We start from the raw sequence: 20,481 nt of genomic DNA, 5'->3' as shown, positions 1-20,481 counted from the left end.
GATAAAAAAGTCCATGTAAGAACATAAGAACGGCCATACTGGGTCAGACAAAGGGTCCATCTAGCCCAGTATCCTGTCTGTCGACAGAGACCAATGCTAGGTGTCCCAGAGGGAGTGAACCTAACAGGCAATGATCAAGTGATCTCTCTCCTGCCATCCAGCTCCACCCTCTGACAAACAGAGGCTAGGGACACCATTCCTTACCCATCCTGGACTTAATGGACTTAACCTCCATGAATGTATCTCGTTCTCTTTTAAACCCCGTTATAGTCCTAGCCTTCACAACCTCCTCAGGCAAGGAGTTCCACAGGTTGACTGTGTGCTGTGTGAAGAAAAACTTCCTTTTATTTGTTTTAAACCTGCTGCCCATTAATTTCATTTGTTGGCCCCTAGTTCTTATATTATGGGAACAAGTAAATAACTTTTCCTTATCCACTTTCTCCACACCACTCATGATTTTATATACCTCTATCATATCCCACCTTTTTAAACAACTAACAAAATCATCCAATGCCCAAGATTTGGTGGTGATGGGGGACTTCAGCTATCCAGATATATGTTGGGAAAATAACACAGCAGGGCACAGACCATCCAATAAGTTCTTGGACTGCATTGCAGACAACTTTTTATTTCAGAAGGTTGAAAAAACTACTGGGGGAAGCTGTTCTAGACTTGATTTTAACAAATATGGAGGAACTCGCTGAGAATTTGAAAGTAGAAGGCAGCTTGGGTGAAAGTGATCATGAAATCATAGAGTTTGCAATTCTAAGGAAGGATAGAAGGGAGTACAGCCAAATAGAGACAATGGATTTCAGAAAGGCAGATTTTGGTAAGCTCAGAGAGCTGATAGGTAAGGTCCCATGGGAATCAAGACTGAGGGGAAAAACAACTGAGGAGAGTTGGCAGTTTTTCAAAGGGACACTATTAAGGGCCCAAAAGCAAGCTATTCCACTGGGTAGGAAAGATAGAAAATGTGGCAAAAGACCACCTTGGCTTAACCACGAGATCTTGCATGATCTAAAACAAGGGTAGGCAACCTATGGCACGGGTGCCAAAGGCAGCACACAAGCTGGTTTTCAGTGGCACTTGCATTGCCCGGGTCCTGGCCACCGGTCCGGGGGGCTCTACATTTTAATTTAATTTTAAATGAAGCTTCTTAAACATTTTTAAAAACTTATTTACTTTACATACAACAATCATTTAGTTATATATTATAGACTTATAGAAAGAGACCTTCTAAAAACATTAAAATATATTACTGGCACACAAAACCTTAAATTCGAGTGAATAAATGAAGACTCGGCACAGCACTTCTGAAAGGTTGTCTATCCCTGATCTAAAAAATAAAAAGGAGTCATAGCAAAAATGGAAACTAGGACAAATTACAAAGGATGAATATAGGCAAACAACACAGGAATGCAGGGGCAAGATTAGAAAGGCAAAGGCACAAAATGAGCTCAAACTAGCTATGGGAATAAAGGGAAACAAGAAGACATTTTATCGGTACATTAGAAGCAAGAGGAAGACCAAGGACAGGGTAGGCCCATTACTCAGTGAGGAGGGAAAAAAAGGAACAGGAAACTTGGAAATGGCAGAGATGCTTGATGACTTCTTTGTTTCGGTCTTCACCGAGAAGTCTGAAGGAATGCCTAACAGAGTGAATGCTAATGGGAAGGGGGTAGGTTTAGAAGATAAAATAAAAAAAGAACAAGTTAAAATCATTTAGAAAAGTTAGATGCCTGCAAGTCACCAGGGACTGATGAAATGCATCGTAGAATACTCAAGGAGCTAATAGAGGAGGTATCTGAGCCTCTAGCTATTATCTTTGGAAAATCATGGGAGACAGGAGACATTCCAGAAGACTGGAAAAGGGCAAATATAGTGCCCATCTATAAAAAGGGAAATAAAAACAACCCAGGAAACTACAGACCAGTTAGTTTAACTTCTGTGCCAGGGAAGATAATGGAGCAAGTAATTAAGGAAATCATCTGCAAACACTTGGAAGGTGGTAAGGTGATAGGGAATAGCCAGCATGGATTTGTAAAGAACAAATCACGTCAAACCAATCTGATAGCTTTCTTTGATAGGATAACGAGTCTTGTGGATAAGGGAGAAGCAGTGGATGTGGTATACCTAGACTTTAGTAAGGCATTTGATACTGTCTCGCATGATATTCTTATCAATAAACTAGGCAAATACAACTTAGATGGGGCTACTATAAGGTGGGTGCATAATTGACTGGATAACTGTACTCAGAGAGTAGTTATTAATGGTTCCCAATCCTGCTGGAAAGGTATAACAAGTGGGGTTCCACAGGGGTCTGTTTTGGGACCGGCTCTGTTCAATATCTTCATCAACGACTTAGATGTTGGCATAGAAAGGACGCTTATTAAGTTTGCAGATGATACCAAACTGAGAGGGATTGCAACTGCTTTGGAGGATAGGGTCATAATTCAAAATGATCTGGACAAATTGGAGAAATGGTCTGAGGTAAACAGGATGAAGTTTAATAAAGGCAAATGCAAAGTGTTCCAATTAGGAAGGAACAATCAGTTTCACACATACAGAATGGGAAGAGACTGTCTAGGAAGGAGTATGGCAGAAAGGGATCTAGGGGTTATAGTGGACCACAAGCTAAATATGAGTCAACAGTGTGATGTTGTTGCAAAAAAAGCCAACATGATTCTGGGATGCATTAACAGGTGTGTTGTGAGCAAGACACGAGAAGTCATTCTTCCGCTCTACTCTGCGCTGGTTAGGCCTCAACTGGAGTATTGTGTCCAGTTCTGGGCACCGCATTTCAAGAAAGATGTGGAGAAATTGGAGAGGGTCCAGAGAAGAGCAACGAGAATGATTAAAGGTCTAAAGAACATGACCTATGGAGGAAGGCTGAAAGAATTGGGCTTGTTTAGTTTGGAAAAGAGAAGACTGAGAGGGGACATGATAGCAGTTTTCAGGTATCTAAAAGGGTGTCATAAGGAGGAGGGAGAAAACTTGTTCACCTTAGCCTCTAAGGATAGAACAAGAAGCAATGGGCTTAAACTGCAGCAAGGGAGGTTTAGGACATTAGGAAAAAGTTCCTAACTATCAGGGTGGTTAAACACTGGAATAAATTGCCTAGGGAGGTTGTGGAATCTCCATCTCTAGAGATATTTAAGAGTAGGTTAGATCAATGTCTATCAGGGATGGTCTAGACAGTATTTGGTCCTGCCATGAGGGCAGGGAACTGGACTCGATGACCTCTCGAGGTCCCTTCCAGTCCTAGAATCTATGAATCTTAGTCTCCTGTTTTCCAAGCTGAAAAGTCCTCGCCTCTTTAATCTCTTCTCATATGGGACCCGTTCCAAACCCCTAATCATTTTAATTGCCCTTCTCTGAACCTTTTCTAATGCTAGTATATCTTTTCTGAGATGAGGAGACCACATCTGTATGCAGTATTCAAGATGTGGGCGTACCATCGATTTATATAAGGGCAATAAGATATTCTCCGTCTTATTCTCTATCCCTTTTTCAAAGATTCCTAACATCCTGTTTGCTTTTTTGACTGCTGCTGCACACTGCGTAGATGTCTTCAGAGAACTATCCACGATGACTCCAAGATCTCTTTCCTGATTAGCTGTAGCTAAATTAGCCCCCATCATATTGTATGTATAGTTGGGGTTACTTTTTCCAATGTGCATTACTTTACATTTATCCACATTAAATTTCATTTGCCATTTTGTTGCCCAATCACTTAGTTTTCTGAGATCTTTTTGAAGTTCTTCACAGTCTGCTTCGATCTTAACTATCTTGAGAGTTTAGTATCATCTGCAAACTTTGACACCTCATTGTTTACCCCTTTCTCCAGATCATTTATGAATAAGTTGAATAGGATTGGTCCTAGAACTGACCCTTGGGGAACACCACTAGTTACCCCTCTCCATTCTGAAAATTTACCATTCATTCCTACCCTTTGTTCCCTGTCTTTTAACCAGTTCTCAATCCATGAAAGGATCTTCCCTCTTATCCCATGACAACTTAATTTGGTGAGGGAACTCATCAAAGGCTTTCTAGAAATTTAAGTACACTATGTCCACTGGATCCCCCTTGTCCACGTGTTTGTTGACCCCTTCAAAGAACTCTAATAGATTAGTAAGACATGATTTTCCTTTAAAGAAACCATGTTGATTTTTGCCTAAAAATTTATGTTCTTCTATGTGTCTGACAATTTTATTCTTTACTATTGTTTCAACTAATTTGTCCGGTACTGACGTTAGACTTACCAGTTTCTAATTGTCGGGATCACCTCTAGAGCCCTTTTTAAATATTGGCGTTACATTAGCTAACTTCCAGTCATTGGGTACAGAAGCTGATTTAAAGGACAGGTTACAAACCATAGTTAATAGTTCCGCAATTTCACATTTGAGTTCTTTCAGAACTCTTGGGTGAATGCCATCTGGTCCTGGTGACTTGTTACTGTTCAGTTTATCAATTAATTCCAAAACCTCCTCTAGTGACACTTCAATCTGTGACAATTCCTCAGATTTGTCACCTACAAAGGACAGCTCAGGTCTGGGAATCTCCCTATCATCCTCAGCCCTGAAGACTAAAGCAAAGCATTAATTTAGTTTCTCCGCAATGACTTTATCGTCTTTAAGCGCTCCTTTTGTATCTTGATCATCCAGGGGCCTCACTGGTTGTTTAGCAGGCTTCCTAAAAACACTTTGTTATTACCTTTGGAGTTTTTGGCTAGACATTCTTCAAACTCCTCTTTGGCTTTTCTTATTACACTGTTGCACTTAAGTTGGCAGTGTTTATGCTCCTTTCTCTTTATCTCACTAGGATTTGACTTCCACTTTTTAAAAGATGCCTTATCTCCCACTGCTTCTTTTACATGGTTGTTAAGTCACAGTGGCTCTTTTTTAGTTCTTTTACTGTGTTTTTTAATTTGGGGTATACATTTAAGTTGGGCCTCTATTGTGGTGTCTTTGAAAAGTGTCCATGCAGCTTGCAGGGATTTCACTCTAGTCACTGTACCTTTTAATTTTTGTTTAACTAACCTCCTCATTTTTGCATAGTTCCCCTTTCTGAAATTAAATGCCAGAGTGTTGGGCTGTTGAGGTGTTCTTCTCACCACAGGAATGTTGTTATTATAGTCACTATTTCCAAGCGGTCCTGCTATAGTTACCTCTTGGACCAGATCCTGCGCTCCACTCAGGACTAAATCGAGAACTGCCTCTCTCCTTGTGGGTTCCTGTACCAGCTGCTCCAAGCAGCAGTCATTTAAAGTATCGAGAAATTTTGTCTCTGCATTTCGTCCTGAGGTGACATGTACCCAGTCAATATGGGGATAATTGAAATCCCCCACCATTATTGAGTTCTTTATTTTTACAGCCTCTCTAATCTCCCTTAGCATTTCATAGTCACTATCACTGTCCTGTCAGGTGGTCGATAATAGATCCCTACTGTTATATTCTTATTAGAGCATGGAATTCCTATCCATAGAGATTCTATGGAACATGTGGATTCATTTAAGATTTTTATTTCATTTGATTGTATTTACATTAAGTGCCACCCCACCACTGCGCCCCACACAACCTGTTCTGTCCTTCCGATATATTTTGTACCCCAGAATGATTGTGTCCCATTGATTGTCCTCACTCCACCAGGTTTCTGTGATGCCAGTTAGATTAATATCCTCCTTTAACATGAGGCATTCTAGTTTACCCATCTTATTATTTAGACTTCTAGCATTTGTGTACAAGCACTTTAAAAACTTGTCACTGTTTATTTGTCTGCCCTTTTCTGATGTGTCAAATTCTTTTTTATGGGACTGTTTCTCGTCTGATCTGGCCCCTACTTTATCCTCTTCCATCCTCTCCTCCTGACTAAAACCTAGAGAAGTCTCTGTCTGAACCACATGCTCCTCTGCAGCAATTGGCTTCCCCCAATCAGTTAGTTTAAAAACTGCTCTGCAACCTTTTTAATGTTAAGTGCCAGCAGTCTAGATCTACTTTGGTTTAGGTGGAGCCCATCCTTCCTATATAGACTCCCCCATCCCAAAAGTTTCCCCAGTTCCTAATAAATCTAAATACCTCCTCTCGACACCATTGTCTCATCCATGCATTGAGACTCTGAAACTCTGCCTGCCTACCTGGCCCTGCGCGTGGAACTGGAAGCATTTCTGAGAATGCTGCCATAGAGGTCCTGGCAGGGCCGCCCAGAGGATTCAGGGGGCCTGGAGTCTTTGGTGGTGGGGATCCTTCCACTCTGAGTCTTCGAGGCACTTTGGTGGCGAGTCCCAGAGCGAGTGAAGGACCAACTGCCGAACTGCTGCTAAATACCCGGAGCGGAAGGAGCCCTTGCCGCCGAATTGCTGCCGAAGACCTGGAGCGGAAGAAGCTCCGGGTCTTCGGCAGCAGGTTCTTCACTCGCTCCGGGTATGTTCTGCAGCACTGAAGGACACGACGAAAACTCTTGTGGGGGCCCCTGAAAACTCTCGTGGGGGGCAAATTGCCCCACTTCCCCCCCAGGTGGCCCTGGGTCCTGGATTTCAGTCTCTTTCCTAGCACCCTAAATTTGGCCTCCAGGACATCTCTCCTACCCTTCCCTATGTGACTGGTACCTACATGTACCATGACCACTGGCTGCTCCCCAGCACTACACATAAGTTTATCTAGATGCCTCGAGAGATCCGCAGTCTTTGTACCAGGCAGACAAGTCACCGTATGGTTCTCCCGGTCATCACAAACTATCCAGCTATCTATGTTTCTAATGATCGAATCTCCCATTACTAACACCTGCCTTTTTCTAATGACTGCAGTTCCCTCCCCACAGTGTGAGAAGATACCCCAGCATCACCTGGAAGGAGGGTCCCAACTATGGGAGGGTTTCCCTCTGCTCCCATTGACTGCTCTGCTTCCCTGGGCCTTTCTTCCTCCTCAACAGTGCAGGGGCTGTCTGAGCGGAGGTGGGACAATTCTACAGTGTCCCGGAAAGCCTCATCAACATACCTCTCTGCCTCTCTTAGCTCCTCCAGTTCCGCCACCCTGGCCTCCAAAGCCCGTTCGCGGTCTCTGAGGGCCAGGAGTGCCTTGCACCCAGGGGCGGCTCTAGGCACCAGCAAAGCAAGCACCTGCTTGGGGCAGCCCATTTGCAAGGGCGGCAGGGAAGCTGAGAACCAACAGGGGGCTCTGGGAGCTAGTTCCTTGGTTAGCTCCCTGCCTATAGAGCCAGCCCTGGAGCAGGGAAAGAACTACATTTCCCAGCATGCCCTTGGCAACTACCAACTGGAAAGGAAGGAGGGGGACCTCATGCGGCAGCGTGCTGTGAGTGCTGTGAATGGTAGGGAGACCATATTTTAACATTCAAAAAACAGGACACTCCTATCCCTCTGACTGCCCCCCCCCAAACCCCAACCCATCCAAACCCCCCCGTCCCCTGATCACCCCCTCCCGGGACCCCTGCCCCTAACTGCCCCCAGGACCCCACCCCTATCTAAGCGCCGCTGTTCCTTGTCCCCTGATTGCCCCCTCCCGAGATCCCTGCCCCTAACTTCCCCCCCGGACCCCACCTCCTATCTAAGCCTCCCTTCTCCTTGTCCTCAACTGCCCCCTCCTGAGCCCCCCCAACTCCCCCAGGACCCCACCCCTACCTGTCCTATGACAAACCCCTGGGACTCCCATGCCTATCCAACCGCTGCCTGTCCCCTGACTGCCCCCCTGAACCTCTGACCCATCTAACCCCCCCTTCTCTCTGCCCCTGACTGCCCCCTGAACCTCCACCCCATCCAACCCCTGCTCCCTGTCCCTTGACTGACCCCTGGGAATCCCCTACCCCTTCTCCAACCCGCCCCCCCAGCCCGCTTACTGTGCCACTCAGACCAGCGTGTCTGGCTCCGCGCAGTGCCAGACGCTGCTGCATATATGCTGCCATGCTTCCCCACGGAGTCACAGCCCCCACCCCCAGCACCTGCCTTCCAGATTTGAACACCTCAAGCTCAGTTTGGGCAGCTGTTACTTCATTTCTCCCAAATCAAATATACTGATCCACTGTAACTTGCTGTAGAAAAAGTAGGATAAAATTGAGCAAGAAATGCTTCCCAGTGGTTATTAGGACTGGAATTGCGATTTTCAACAGCCATTGCCTTTTTGTTTGTTTGTTTGTTTGTTTGTCTGTTTAAAAGGAAGAAAGTGATATTGCATTGGCAAATTCTCCATAGAAAGAAAGAGTGGAACAAAAGAATAATAAAGGCACCGCAACTTTTCCTCATTTATGGAGGACAGTCTTATGATATTGTCATAAACAGATAGTTAAGGGTTAAGGTCTCTTTTACCTGTAAAGGGTTAACAAGCTCAGTGGACCTGGCTAACACCTGACCAGAGGACCAATCAGGGGACAAGATACTTTCAAACCTCGGTGGAGGGAAGCCTTTGTTTGTGTTCTTTATTTTGGGGGGTGTTCTCTCTTTGGATCTAAGAGGGGCCAGACATATATCTAGGCTCTCCAAACTTCCTGAAGTATTCTCTTCTATTCAGTATAGTGAGTAGTAGAAAGGCGGATTAGTCTTTTAATTTGATTTCTGTATTTGCAAATGTGTGTTTGCTGGAACCATATTTTACCTCTTTGCTGTATTTGTACTGATGCTAGTTCTCTAGTTTCATAAGCTGTACCCTGTAAACTTCCATTCTGATTTTACAGAGATATGTTTTTACTTTTTCTTTCTTTAATTAAAAGTTTTTCTTTTTAAGATCCTGTTTGATTTTTCCCTTGTTTGAGACCCCAGGGGATTAGTCTGACTCACCAGGGATAGGTGGGGGGAAGAGAGGAGGGGAGAAGGTGAATCCCTCTTTGTTTTAGATTCAAGGAGTTTGAATCAAAGAAGTTTTCCCTGACGACCAAGGGAGAGAAAGTCTGGGAGGGGGAATGGTTTATTTCCATTTGTGTTAAGATCCCAGGAGTTTGGATCTGTATTCCCCAGGGAAAGCTTTGGGGGAACAGAGAGTGTGCCAGACACTGAAACCTGGCTGGTGGCATTGGTACCAGATCTAAGCTAGGATTTAAGCTTAGAAGGATCCATGCAGGTCCCCATCTTTTGGACGCTAAAGTTCAAAGTGGGGAACAAACCTATGACAGATATGCATCCAGATATCCTCCAATCACACAAGCTGAAAATTGTTCCACTTTACTGCAGTTCTGTAACCATATGGGAACCAATCCTGTCTGTGTTTTGTGCACATCCAAAATTCCTGCTGAATGAGCCGCCCTGGGAGCGAGTTACCAGTGACCCAGGACTGCGGCGGAAGGAGGGTGCAGGTGGGGCGGGGAGAGCCCAGGGCTGGGGTGGCAGGAGGTGTGGGGGGCACTGGTGGGGGGAAAGGGGAGAGCCCAGGGCTGGGGTTGCAGGGGGTGTGGGTGGCAGGGGGGAGAGCCCAGGGCTGGGGCGGCAGGGGGGTGGGGGGAGGGCACTGGTGGGGGAAAGGGGGAAGCCCAGCACTGGGGTGGCAGGGGCTGGGGGTGTGGGGGGGAGATCCCAGGGCTGGGGTAGCAGGGGGATGCAGGGGGGAGCTCAGGGCTGGGATGGGGAGCAGCCAAAAAATTTTTTTGCTTGGGGCGGCAAAAAACCTAGAGCCAGCCCTGCTTGCACCGAATGTACACATACGCCACCCGCCCACAGGGCAGGTAATCATACATGCTACACTCAGTGCAACAAACAGGATAGCCCCCCCTCTGCTGCTGGGCTTCTGCCTGCATTGTCTCCTACCGCTACCTAGGTTAATGACAGGGTTTTTGTTTAAATCAAGAAGTTTTGATTATAGTTTAGTTTAGAGGTTTTAAAGAATGGCAAGTGTACCTCACCCCCCTCCAGCTCCCCTTCTGAACTCCCTCTTGAAATCTGCTGTTAGTGGCCCCTGGTCGCTGACTCACTGCTTTATAAAGCCCTGGCCTCCCTGACAGCCCTGCCCCCTGACTAAGGCTCAGCCAATGAACAGAGGCTTCTAGAGTTCAAACCTTGTTTAGAAGCTCATAGCTTGCAACTGCGGGCTACAGCACACAGTCCTTCAAACAAACAGACAAACACAAGCTCAGCACACGGAAAGTAACCCCCCCAAACACAAACACACACTACAGACAGCCACTTACCCCAAGGGTCCCGTATTTGCTCCTCCTTCACACAGAGAACTCATCTCGAAACTCCCTGTTAGTGGCCCCTGTTCGCAAAGCTGGGTATTCGCCATGGTCCCCAACTGCAAACCTTTGTGCTGATCTTTATAACCCTGGGAGTGGGCCCAAGGAGTTCTCATAGGCATGCACATGTAAACTGGGTTCTATTCATGCACATGAATGTTTTGTGGGATGTCACTTTGGGGTTTTTTTTATGAAAACCAAGCTGCCAAAGCACAATTCTGTGGACCATTCAGCAACGTGAAATCGCAGCATATACAGTAAGATTATGAATTTAGACACAAGTCAGGGCTTGAAAGAGTTAATGTGCTCCAGGCACCAGCACACCAAGCACGTGCTTGGGGTGGCATGCCACGGGGGGCGCTCTGCCGGTTGCCGGGAGGGTGGCAGGCGGCTCCGGTGGACCTCCCACAGGCGTGCCTGCGGAGGGTCCGCTGATCCCGCGGCTCCGGTGGACCTCCCGCAGGCACATCTGCAGGAGGTCCACCGGAGCCGCGTGACCGGCGACCACCAGAGCGCCCCCCGCGGCGTGCCGCCGTGCTTGGGGCGGCGAAATTGCTAGAGCCGCCCCTGGCTGGAGCCTGTCATGGGCCAGGTAAAACTGGATAAACAGGAATATGAGAAGGCTCTGTTGTCAAAGGATAATAAGAACAGAAAATGCACCATCCACCCAAGTCACCCAAGTGACATGACTCCAAGAACCGCAGCTTTAGTACCCCTGGCATGGAAGGTTCAGCTTGTCCCTAACCTGTCCCTGAAGGGCAATGTGGGTATTTCACCTTCCCCTGCTAGAAGACAGTGAAAGGCAGCCTGGCATTGCAGGCCGAGCCTTCCAGCTGCCATAGCACTGTGTGCATGGAGGGTCACCACCCCTCAGCTGGCCTGTGGGCCGGGGCTGTAAGCGCATCCCTGGGCCGGCTCTGGTGAGCAGGGCAGTGAGGAGCCCTGCCGTGGGCTGTGCCATAACCAGCTCTGTGCTGAGGAACGGCACTTCCTGGGAAACAGTCCCTCCAAAACCAACCATTGGGAATTGCTGCCGCTTTGACTCTCCCTCAGTGGGGGACACAGCCCCCAGCCAGGCTTCTCTCCTGCAGTGTCTTCACCCAGAGACACTCCCTTTTGGTCCGTTCCCCCATATCCCTTGGTATCTCCCTCACCAAGAGACACTGCCCCACATGCTGCCCCTTCATTACCTCCCCTCCCCCAGCACACTTCCCCCCGCCCAGCCCAGCTCGGTTTTCATTCCTTAGGAGCACCACTTAACAAGACTGGACAAAAATAGAGCTTTATTGAGGGCAAGGGGAGCCATGGTTGAGTTTCATGCGCCTGGCCCCAGGCAGTGCTCAGCTGTTGGCATTGGCGCCCCAAAGTGCAACACCACAACAGGCCTCTTCACCACAATGGTGCCAGACGTGACTGCTGCAGCAGTGCAGGGTGACCAGGGCCCAGCTGGGCTGTGTTAAAGGCTGTGGAGAGAGTCCCTAAAAAGCAGTGTGTGTGTTCACATGTGTGTGCGTGTAACTGGGATCACATGTGCACACCTGAGAGTGTGCATGTGTGTGGACACTGGACCCAATTTGCATCTCAGCTAGCAGCTCTGTGCCTATCCAAAAGTTACAGAGCCCATCTGATGGCATCTCCAAACTCTCAGGCTTGGACCTTCATGGGGTGGGCTCTCTGAGGTGATTCCCACTGGCCCAGGAATGCAGCCTTCGTTACAGCATTTCAGGGTTTCTGGCCTGTCCCAGCCTCATCCCAGAGCCAGGAAACCTGGAGGGCCAGACCAGGTGAATCAGTCACGTAAAAAGTTACTTACGGTTTCTTCTGAATGCTACAGAAGCCCATCCACCAGATCATGGACACCTCGTTTCACCCAGACCGGTTTTTGAGGAGCATGATGCTGGCACCAACCCTGCCTGCTGGCTCGTACCAAAAGAACGGACACTCACCCACAATCCAGGATGCTAGGCCTCTGCGACTCCCCTTGGGACAGTCTGTGGCAGTGCTTATCCGAGGGCTCCCCACAGACAGAGGGTGGGGGGGGGCTAGGAACCTGAACATGGGGTAACTCCAAACCAAGGCTGCTCCAGGGAGCTACTCTGGCCACAAGGGGAACTGACAGACACTGGAAGGGGACTGAGCTATTCCATCCAATACGAGGTACACACACAATTGAGCAAGTCTAACACCTTCTCTCATCCATTCACCCCCCCCCACCCCGACATACACCATCCAACAGAGGACAATAGTAATACACAAACACACACACACAAAGGTCTGATCTACTCCATCCAACAAAGATCAGTAGTGAGAGCATGAATACACACTCCCAGGGGAGGGGGTCTGACATTTCCATCAGTAGAAAACCAGAATCCATACACACATATGCACACACACAATGGATCTGATACACATCATCCAGCTGAGGACAAGAGTGTGCACGCACACAAATGTGCATGCGTGCACTGCAGTCTATACAGTCCAAGGGTTGCACTGTGCCCCAGCACAGGACTCATTCTGGCTTTGCCTGGTCCTGGCCCAGAGCCAGCCTGGAGCCCCAGTAGCTGGCAATGAGGTCGCAGTTGTGGTACAGGAACATCCCCGAGAGGGTGAGGCCGATGCCCGCGTAGCTGAGCCCGCTCAGGTGGCTGCCGAAGAGGAGGTGCGACAGCACCAGGTTTCCCACCACATTGAAGTTGCCCAGGACGTGGATGGTGAGGGCGGAGGTCAGCGAGATGACGCAGAAGCTGGCCAGGTTGTAGAGGACGGAGCCCAGGCAGCTGAGCAGGACACAGGCCCAGAGAGTGCTGCCGTAGTGCAGCATGCCCTCCCAGGCTGCGCCCACCTCCAGCACCACAGCCGCTGTGAAGAGAATGCAGAAGCTGGGCAGGGACGTCAGGCAGAGCAAGGTGACCGAATCCAGCTTCTTGTCCTGCAGCAGGGTACCTGGAAGCAAGACGGACAGGTCACACCTGGGTGGTGCATGCAGCAGGGGCAGGGAGAGTAGGGTTGCCAGGTGTCCAGTTTTCCACTGGAATGCCTGGTCGAAAAGGGACCCTGGCAGCTCCAGTCAGCACTGCTGACTGGGATGTTAAAAGTCTGGTTGGCAGAGTGCTGCGGGTCTAAGGCAGGCTAGTCCCTACCTGTCCTGGCACCGCACTGTACTCCGGAAGCAGCCAGCAGGTCCAGTTCCTAGGCGGGGGCGGGGTGGGGGGGTGGGGGGTCAGGAGGCTCCGCACACTGCCCCTGCCCTGAGCTCTGCACTCCCATTGGCCAGGAACCATGGGCAAGATCAGTGCGTGGAGCCTCCTGGCCCCTCCACCTAGGAGCTGGACCTCCTGCACCCCAAACCCCTCAGCCCCAGCGCCAGCCCAGAGTCCATTCCCACTCTTGCACCCCAACCCCCTGCCTCAACCCACAGCCCACTCTTGCAGTCTGAATCCCTTGGCCCCATACCCCATCCTGGAGCCCCCTCCTGCACCCCAAACCCCTCATCCCTGGCCCCAGTCGGAGCCCTCACCCCCTCCCATACCCCAATTTCCTGTCCAGCCCAGAGCTCCCTCTCGCACCCTGAACCCCTCATTTCTGGCCCCACCCCGGAGCCCCCACCCCCTCCCACACCCCAACCCCCTGCCCCAGCCCAGTGAAAGTGAGTGAGGGTGGGGGAGAGCGAGCCACCAAGGGAGGGGGAATGTAGTGAGTGGGGGCGTGGCCTCAGGGAAGGGATGGGGCGGGGCTAGGGTGTTCAGTTTTGTTCTATTAGAAATTTGGCAACCCTAAGTGAGGGGGGTGAGTGAGCAGGGACCCCACCGCTAGGGCAGAAGGAGCCTGGCAGATGAGACTGCCCCAGGAGCAGGGAGCCCCTGGCCTTCAGGCCCATCCCAGTGGGGCGGTCAGACTAAAGAACCCAAGCAATGGAGACTTGGTACCAGCTCAGATCTAGGTCAGGGCCTACATCCCTCCCCGCCCATGGCACCTCACAGACACTCCGCACGCTGTCAGACCCACACCCATACATCACACACACATTCATCTCCTAATGCATCACACAATCGACAACCCACGCGTGACACTACCCATGCATTCCCACATCACACTACACATGCACAGCTAGCTACACCCATACATCCACTTGCACAGATACACACATATTCCTTTCAGCTCATGCTGCAATGTACATCAAACACATTCACAACACAATCACACACACTAGCCTCAGGCCCTTACGTACACGCCCGCATGCACACACGCACAAAGGCACAAACATGCATGCATGTGCACACACACAGAGCAGGCCCAGCTGGATTACACACACACACACACACATTTTCAAGGGCTCAGGAACCACAAATGGGGTCATATTTCCAAGCCTGCTCAGTTCCCAGCAGCCCTGCCGGGGCCCCGACCAGATGGGCTCAAATTTTTGGAAACACAGGCCCATGCTGTCCAGCCACAACACACAACATTCAACCCACCCACATCCCCTTGCTGAGTCAACACCCCAGCTGCCTCTGCCAATGGTGGCTAACTGCAGCCTGTGGTACCTCTACCCCACCCCCAGTGCTGCCCTGGGGGGAGTCATTCTGTCCTGCAGGGACCAGCCAGAGAAGAGGGGGCTGCAGCAAGAGAGATCTGGGCTCTCCTGCTCTCAGTCAGTGGTGAAGGGGGTTATGGAGCATCAAAGGGTTAGTGCAATGGGAACATGGAAATGACAGTCAGTCCAGTCAGTCAGCCTTTCCATGCCTCTGCTGCCTGAGATAACAATGTAAATATAGAAACTGAATGGAGAGGGCGGGGAGGGGAGCAGAAGGTCTCCGGAGATTTCAGGGACTCTGGGAGAGGGGGCAGAGTCTCTGGGGGCATTAGGAGCCCTCTCATGGGGAATAGAAGATGTGGGGCAATTGGGAGGCCTCTGGTGGGGAGGGGAAGTTCCTGGGGAGGGATCAAGGCGGCTCTGAGGGGAAGCCCTTGTCTGGGGGACACAATCTCTCAGGGAGTGGGGAGGGTTTGACACAGAATGGGACCAGGGGATGCTCACTTTTCACTAGTCCCCCAGGCGATTTGAGTGAATATCCTGTAAAAGCCCTCCTGATTTTTCAAAGATTTCCACAGAGTGGGATTCCAAAGCATTTGGCAGAATTCCCCCTGCTCCCCAGCACCTGGAACAGTGCAGTTTGCTCTGTCCCATTGCGACGTGCCCTTGGCAGCACTGGGTCCAGTGTCCGCTCCACGCTGACACAGCGTTCTCAGTGCACAGGGCTGCAGTTCCTCCCCCAGGCAGGCAAGTGACGCAGCCAGAATCGCAGTCACTGCCCCAACTTGAAACAGACACTTGCTGCCCCTGGAGCCAGAGCCCTTCATGGGGCCCCAATTCTTCGCCGCTTTCCTTGCAGAGTTACCTGTGTCCTGAGCCCAGCTGTCCAGGTTGATTCCTCACTCTGGCACTTTGAGTGCAGAAGGTGGGGGCCTGCAAGGAGTCTAAAAGTTAATACTGGCCACTCCAGGCTAGTATTAAACTTCCAAGGTTACAGCTTTTCTCTGACCTTGGATGGGTAGATGCTGCCAACACCCAAGTGAAAACCGCTCCCTCATTTGAGAACCCAGGAAGTAGCACTTGGGAATTCCTTCCTGTGGGGTACCCTCAAGCCCTCTCCCTCTCTCCCTCTCTCACACACACACACACACACACACACAAGAGCTGAGAAAGAAAACCACCAGCTTATTAAACAACATATGCACAAACCTCTTAGGACACACACCTGTTCTTTAAAAGGGGAAATTTTATTAAAAACAAAAAGAAAGAAAATATATCTGGAACTTAGGTTTTTGCTAGATTTTAAAAACCCACTTACAAAAACTAAACATGAAGAATAAACTTCTTGAGGTCCAGTTTAATGGTTACAAGCAAAACAAAAGCATTTGGGGATTAGCACAGAGGAGTCCACAAGCCAATAAGAAATAAAAGAAATAACCCTAATCGTGTCTTTCTAGACATTCCCTGATCTACTTACATATCTGGGGGTTCCAAATAAGTAGTCTCTAGGTAAGATCGGATGTTTTTTCATACCTGGCTTAAAGCTTCCTACAGCATAAGTCAGCCTCGTTCCTGCTCTCTCCAGAGAACAACAACAACAAACAAAAGGGAAGTTTTTTCCCAATTTTAAAAAGTTCTAGCCCTCCCATTGGCTTTTTTGGTCAGGTGCCCACTCCCTTATTTTTACTGATGGGCTTTTTTTAACCCTTTACAGGTAAAGCAAGTAGAGAACAGCTACTAACAGGGATTTTATAGCTAACTGGCTGGCTGGGTGTCCATAAAAGGGAGCTGCCCACCCCCTTCATTTATCACACCAGCGAATCAAGTAAGGGGAATGGTGGGAACAAAGGAGAAAATGGGAGGAGAAGCGACAGTGAGCAGAAGAGAGAGGAGCACCCCTTAAAGTGGGCACTGTCCCGGGGGCAGGCCCAGGATAGAACACACACAGTCCCCTGCAAGTAACAGAACCTGGGAGCTTTTCCCCATCATCTCAGTAACTGTGACAATCTCCCTTGCCCCACAGCCAAAATCAATGGATGGTGGCTGGCAAATTGCCAGCTCCCCCCTTGCAAACCAGTCAGGGTGCGGGGTTCATTGACTAAAACCACCAAGGCCACATTGCTTAATATTTGGGGTGTGATCTCTCACTCTGATTGCAAATCCTTTGGGGGCAGGGCCTGTCTCTGTGTTGTGTCTGTACAGCACCTGGCACAATGGGGCCCTGGGCCATGACTGGGGTGCCTACACGCAACAGTAATACAGGTAATGAATGATAATGGGGGAACAGCTCACTAGCCGGGGGGTTGGTTGGGGTGCTAGGAGCTTTTGGCAGCTCTGATTTTCTCTCTGGAGTTAGGGCTGTGAAGGGGGGCCCACGCAGGACCCCACCCTGCAATCCACTCAAGCAGCAGGGCTTCCTTTTCGGACTCGGGGAGCAGGATGTAACCCCGTAGCGCAGGGCCATGCTCTAACCACTAGGCCGCACGCCAGGACATGTCTGGGCCCGTGGGCGACTGAACTGTTGTCCTGAAGGGCAGGCTGCGGCTGGAACCGAGATGGAAACATTCCCTTTGGAACTGAAGACCAAACAGTGGCATCTGCCCACTGCTTGCTGCCAAGGACATTTTGGTCCAAGAGGCCCCAGGGAGGATGGTGTAGGACAGGCTGTTTGTGCTCTCACACTGTCTCTTGAGGCAGCAGAGCCAGCAGTGGGAAGGAAAGACCTGTCTCAGGTGATGGGCTGCAGAGTCCTTCGCTGCAAGTCACAAGCTCAATCCCAGGCCTGGCTGGCACCGTCTGCCTGCTGTTGGATGAGGGAAGTTTGGGGGGGTCTCAAGGCAGCCCCTGGTGGAGAGGGGTCCATAATGCAGTCAGGCCCTTTGTTGTCCAAGAAGCTGAGGACTGGGTGGGGTGGGGAGCTCAGGAGATTCCCCGAGTTGTGGGGGGGGATGTTGGCAGGGGGCAGTGGGGGGGGAGCTGGGCAGTGCAGCAACGGTACACACTATGTGGGATTTCAGTCTCCCGCACTAAATCCCCTTTTACACTAACTAGCACCCAAAGAGACCTCTGCGGCAGCCAGAAGAAGGGTAAGGCCGTGCTCATTATTATTCGCATTACCGTAGCACCCAGGAACTGTACATTGTTGATGGGGTATATTATGGTAGTGCCCAGGAGCCCCTGGCATGGCCTGGCACTCCACTGTGCTAGGCACTGTACATTGTTGATTAGGTTGATTAAGTATTACGTTAGTGCCCAGGAGCCCTCATTGCACCAGGTGCTGCACAGACACAGACCAGAAGATGGTCCTATTAGTATCATTAATGTCATTTCAGTAGCACTTTTCCTCCAGGAGGAGCCCAGAGTTGCTTATAGATAAGACACCAGCTCTAGAGAGGGGTAGCTTCCTCCATCAAAGTACAGCCACCTCTGGCCTACAGCACAGCCACAGCCTTCTAGGACAAGAATCAGAGAGGTAGCCGTGTTAGTCTGGTTCTGTAAAAGCAGCAAAGAATCCTGTGGCACTGTTAGTCTATAAGGTGCCACAGGATTCTTTGCTGCTAGGACAAGAAGTGCTCCATTTGGCTGAATTTAGGTGACTGAAGGTAATTCCCAGAGCTGTATTTTGGCCAGGATGCTGGGGCTTGACGATCCCCCAGCCAGAGAACAATGACCAGAGGAGGTGGAACCCTGGCTCCAGGATGACTAGGAGGAAGGGGGTGAGATTGGGGTAGGGGGGGTGAAACTTACTTTGCTGTAAGGACTTTAATCCACGGAGGAAGGTGGCAGCGAAGAGGAAGCAGCAGCCGGCCTGGTCGAAGTGCACCTCCCCGATGATGCTGAAGGAGGCGCCCAAGCAGATGGGCCCCATGGCAGCGTACTGCAGCAGATGGTGGTGCTGACCCAGCAGCACCTTGGACAGGATCAGGGTGAAGAGGGGTGTGGTGGTGTACACCATCTGGGCAAAGTCCAGCTGCACGTAGTTGAGGCCCAGGTTTCCGAAGGCTACGCTGGCGCAGAAGGTCAAGCTCAGCAGATAGACTCTGGCCTTAGTTCTGGCGCCCAGGGCCATGCCCCCATCCCCACATGCCCGCAGCCTGGCCAGTGGGTAGCCCACCAGCACAGCCGTGAGCATGTGCAGGGACGACAGCAGCACGGGATACCGGAAGTTGTGGATGGTGAAGATCCACTTGTTGAGGCTGGACATGGTGGTGCCAGTGGCCAGCCAGACAAACACGGTGAGCAGGAGTGGCAGAGCATAAGCGGGCGGCCCAGGGTCCGGCTTCCAGGGGCGACGCGCCCAGCCTCCATCGGCAGAGGTCATCCCTGCTTCATCTCTGTGGCAGAAGGACAGACACATTTTGGAGGGCGACTCAGCTCCTGGCCCAGCACGAGGAGAGGCTAGTCCCTTCCCAACCAGCCTGGGGGCTTGACACTGGGGGTGCAGAGAAGAGATGCAAGCTTCTTGTGGTTCTACCCCAGTGCCCATGGGTGCGACAAGGTCTCGCCCTTCAGCACTCTCCCACTGCACGGCCCATGCTGCTTTCTCAAATGCCCCAGCTGGCTGCAGTGAGTGGTGGTTTTGTAGCTTCTCCTCTTGTTTCCTGCCTGAGGGTACCAGACCAGTCACTCCCGGTGACTCATCAGTGTGTCCAGCTCTGCAGCCTGAGCATCCCGATGCTGCCTGCAGAATTCCCCAGGGAGCAGAGCTGGGGTTGGAAGATCACAGGGAGGCAGAGCTGGGAAAAGCCTGAGTACTGCTGGAGACAAGCTGCAATGGCAGATCGAGACTCCACGGTCACGCCTGGCTGCGAGCCATCATCCCTGCCCTGGAGCTGGTTAAGCGAGCGGAGATGCTGCAAGCCCTCTGCAGCAGGAAGCTCCTGCTCTCACTCTCGCCTGCCAGGCTGCAGCTGTGAGGTGCCAAGGCCATGTGCAAACAGCGCCCAGGAGCAAGCAGAAAGTTGGGGGAGGGGGGTTGTATGCAAGGCTCCTCCCCACCAGGGCAACGGGGGGGGGGGGGCTCGCAACAACAACAACAGTCCTCTGTGCACGCACGCAAGTCGGTAAGGTGAACACGGCCAGACAGCTAGGGCCCTGCCCAGGCCTGCTCAGAGCCAGTCGCCATCTGCTTCCCACCGCTACAGGGAGGGGGACGAAGGTGGCGCAGATCGTAACCAAAAAACAACAACGTCCTAAACATCAATGGTCTCCATGGAAACGCTGGAGCTGTTGTGAGGCTGCGTCAGGGTCCCAGGCTGAGTCACTGCAGGAAACTGACTCACTGCGCTGGGAGGAGAACCCCAGCTGGCAGCATGGGGGATCTGGAGTCTGAATGCTGGGCCTGGAGCCATGGGGGGAAACAGGCCCAAGGGAAAGCCGGGGGAGCTACCTGGGCAATGAAAAGTAGGAGCTGAGAATGGCAGAGCCAGGGGAGAGTGGAATCAGACATTGTCAGAAGCCTTACAGCAGCGCAGTGTATTCAGGTCGGGGAAAAGGAACAAGCTGTACCAGTGAAAGGCTCCTGGTATAACTGTGTCCACACTAGCATGCTTGTACTGCTTTCACTGTACCCTAGAAAAATCACACCCTATCCAAAATAACTCTGTGGATACCAGACGTGTGGGGACCAGGCCTTCCCCACCAGGGTCCTAGGCACCAGCTCAGAACCACTCCTCAGTTCTTCAGTTTCTTTAGCGATGTCTAGTACACTAGGGCCTGGAGGTCCCAGAACTAAGCCCCACTGTGCTAGTGCTGTGCAGCCAGGGGGAGGGGCAGCCCCTGAA

General features: G+C 50.8%; 1 protein-coding gene across 1 annotated transcript; it reads right to left on the bottom strand.

Moving 5' to 3' along the window:
- Positions 1–11,433: 11,433 nt before the first annotated feature.
- SLC35E4 (solute carrier family 35 member E4) lies at positions 11,434–19,766 on the bottom strand. Its single transcript, XM_039504482.1, has 2 exons — positions 18,446–19,766; positions 11,434–13,110 (listed from the first exon to the last, which is right to left on the bottom strand). Exons 1-2 carry the CDS (start codon positions 19,182–19,184, stop codon positions 12,677–12,679), a joined length of 1,173 nt encoding a protein of 390 aa, XP_039360416.1. The 5' UTR covers positions 19,185–19,766; the 3' UTR covers positions 11,434–12,676.
- Between the last annotated feature and the right edge of the window lie 715 nt (positions 19,767–20,481).

Source organism: Mauremys reevesii, linkage group 18 (assembly GCF_016161935.1).
Source record: "Mauremys reevesii isolate NIE-2019 linkage group 18, ASM1616193v1, whole genome shotgun sequence".
Classification (NCBI taxonomy): domain Eukaryota; kingdom Metazoa; phylum Chordata; order Testudines; family Geoemydidae; genus Mauremys; species Mauremys reevesii.
Note: the sequence above shows the minus strand (reverse complement) of the source record. Positions and strands in the feature narration are given on the sequence as shown.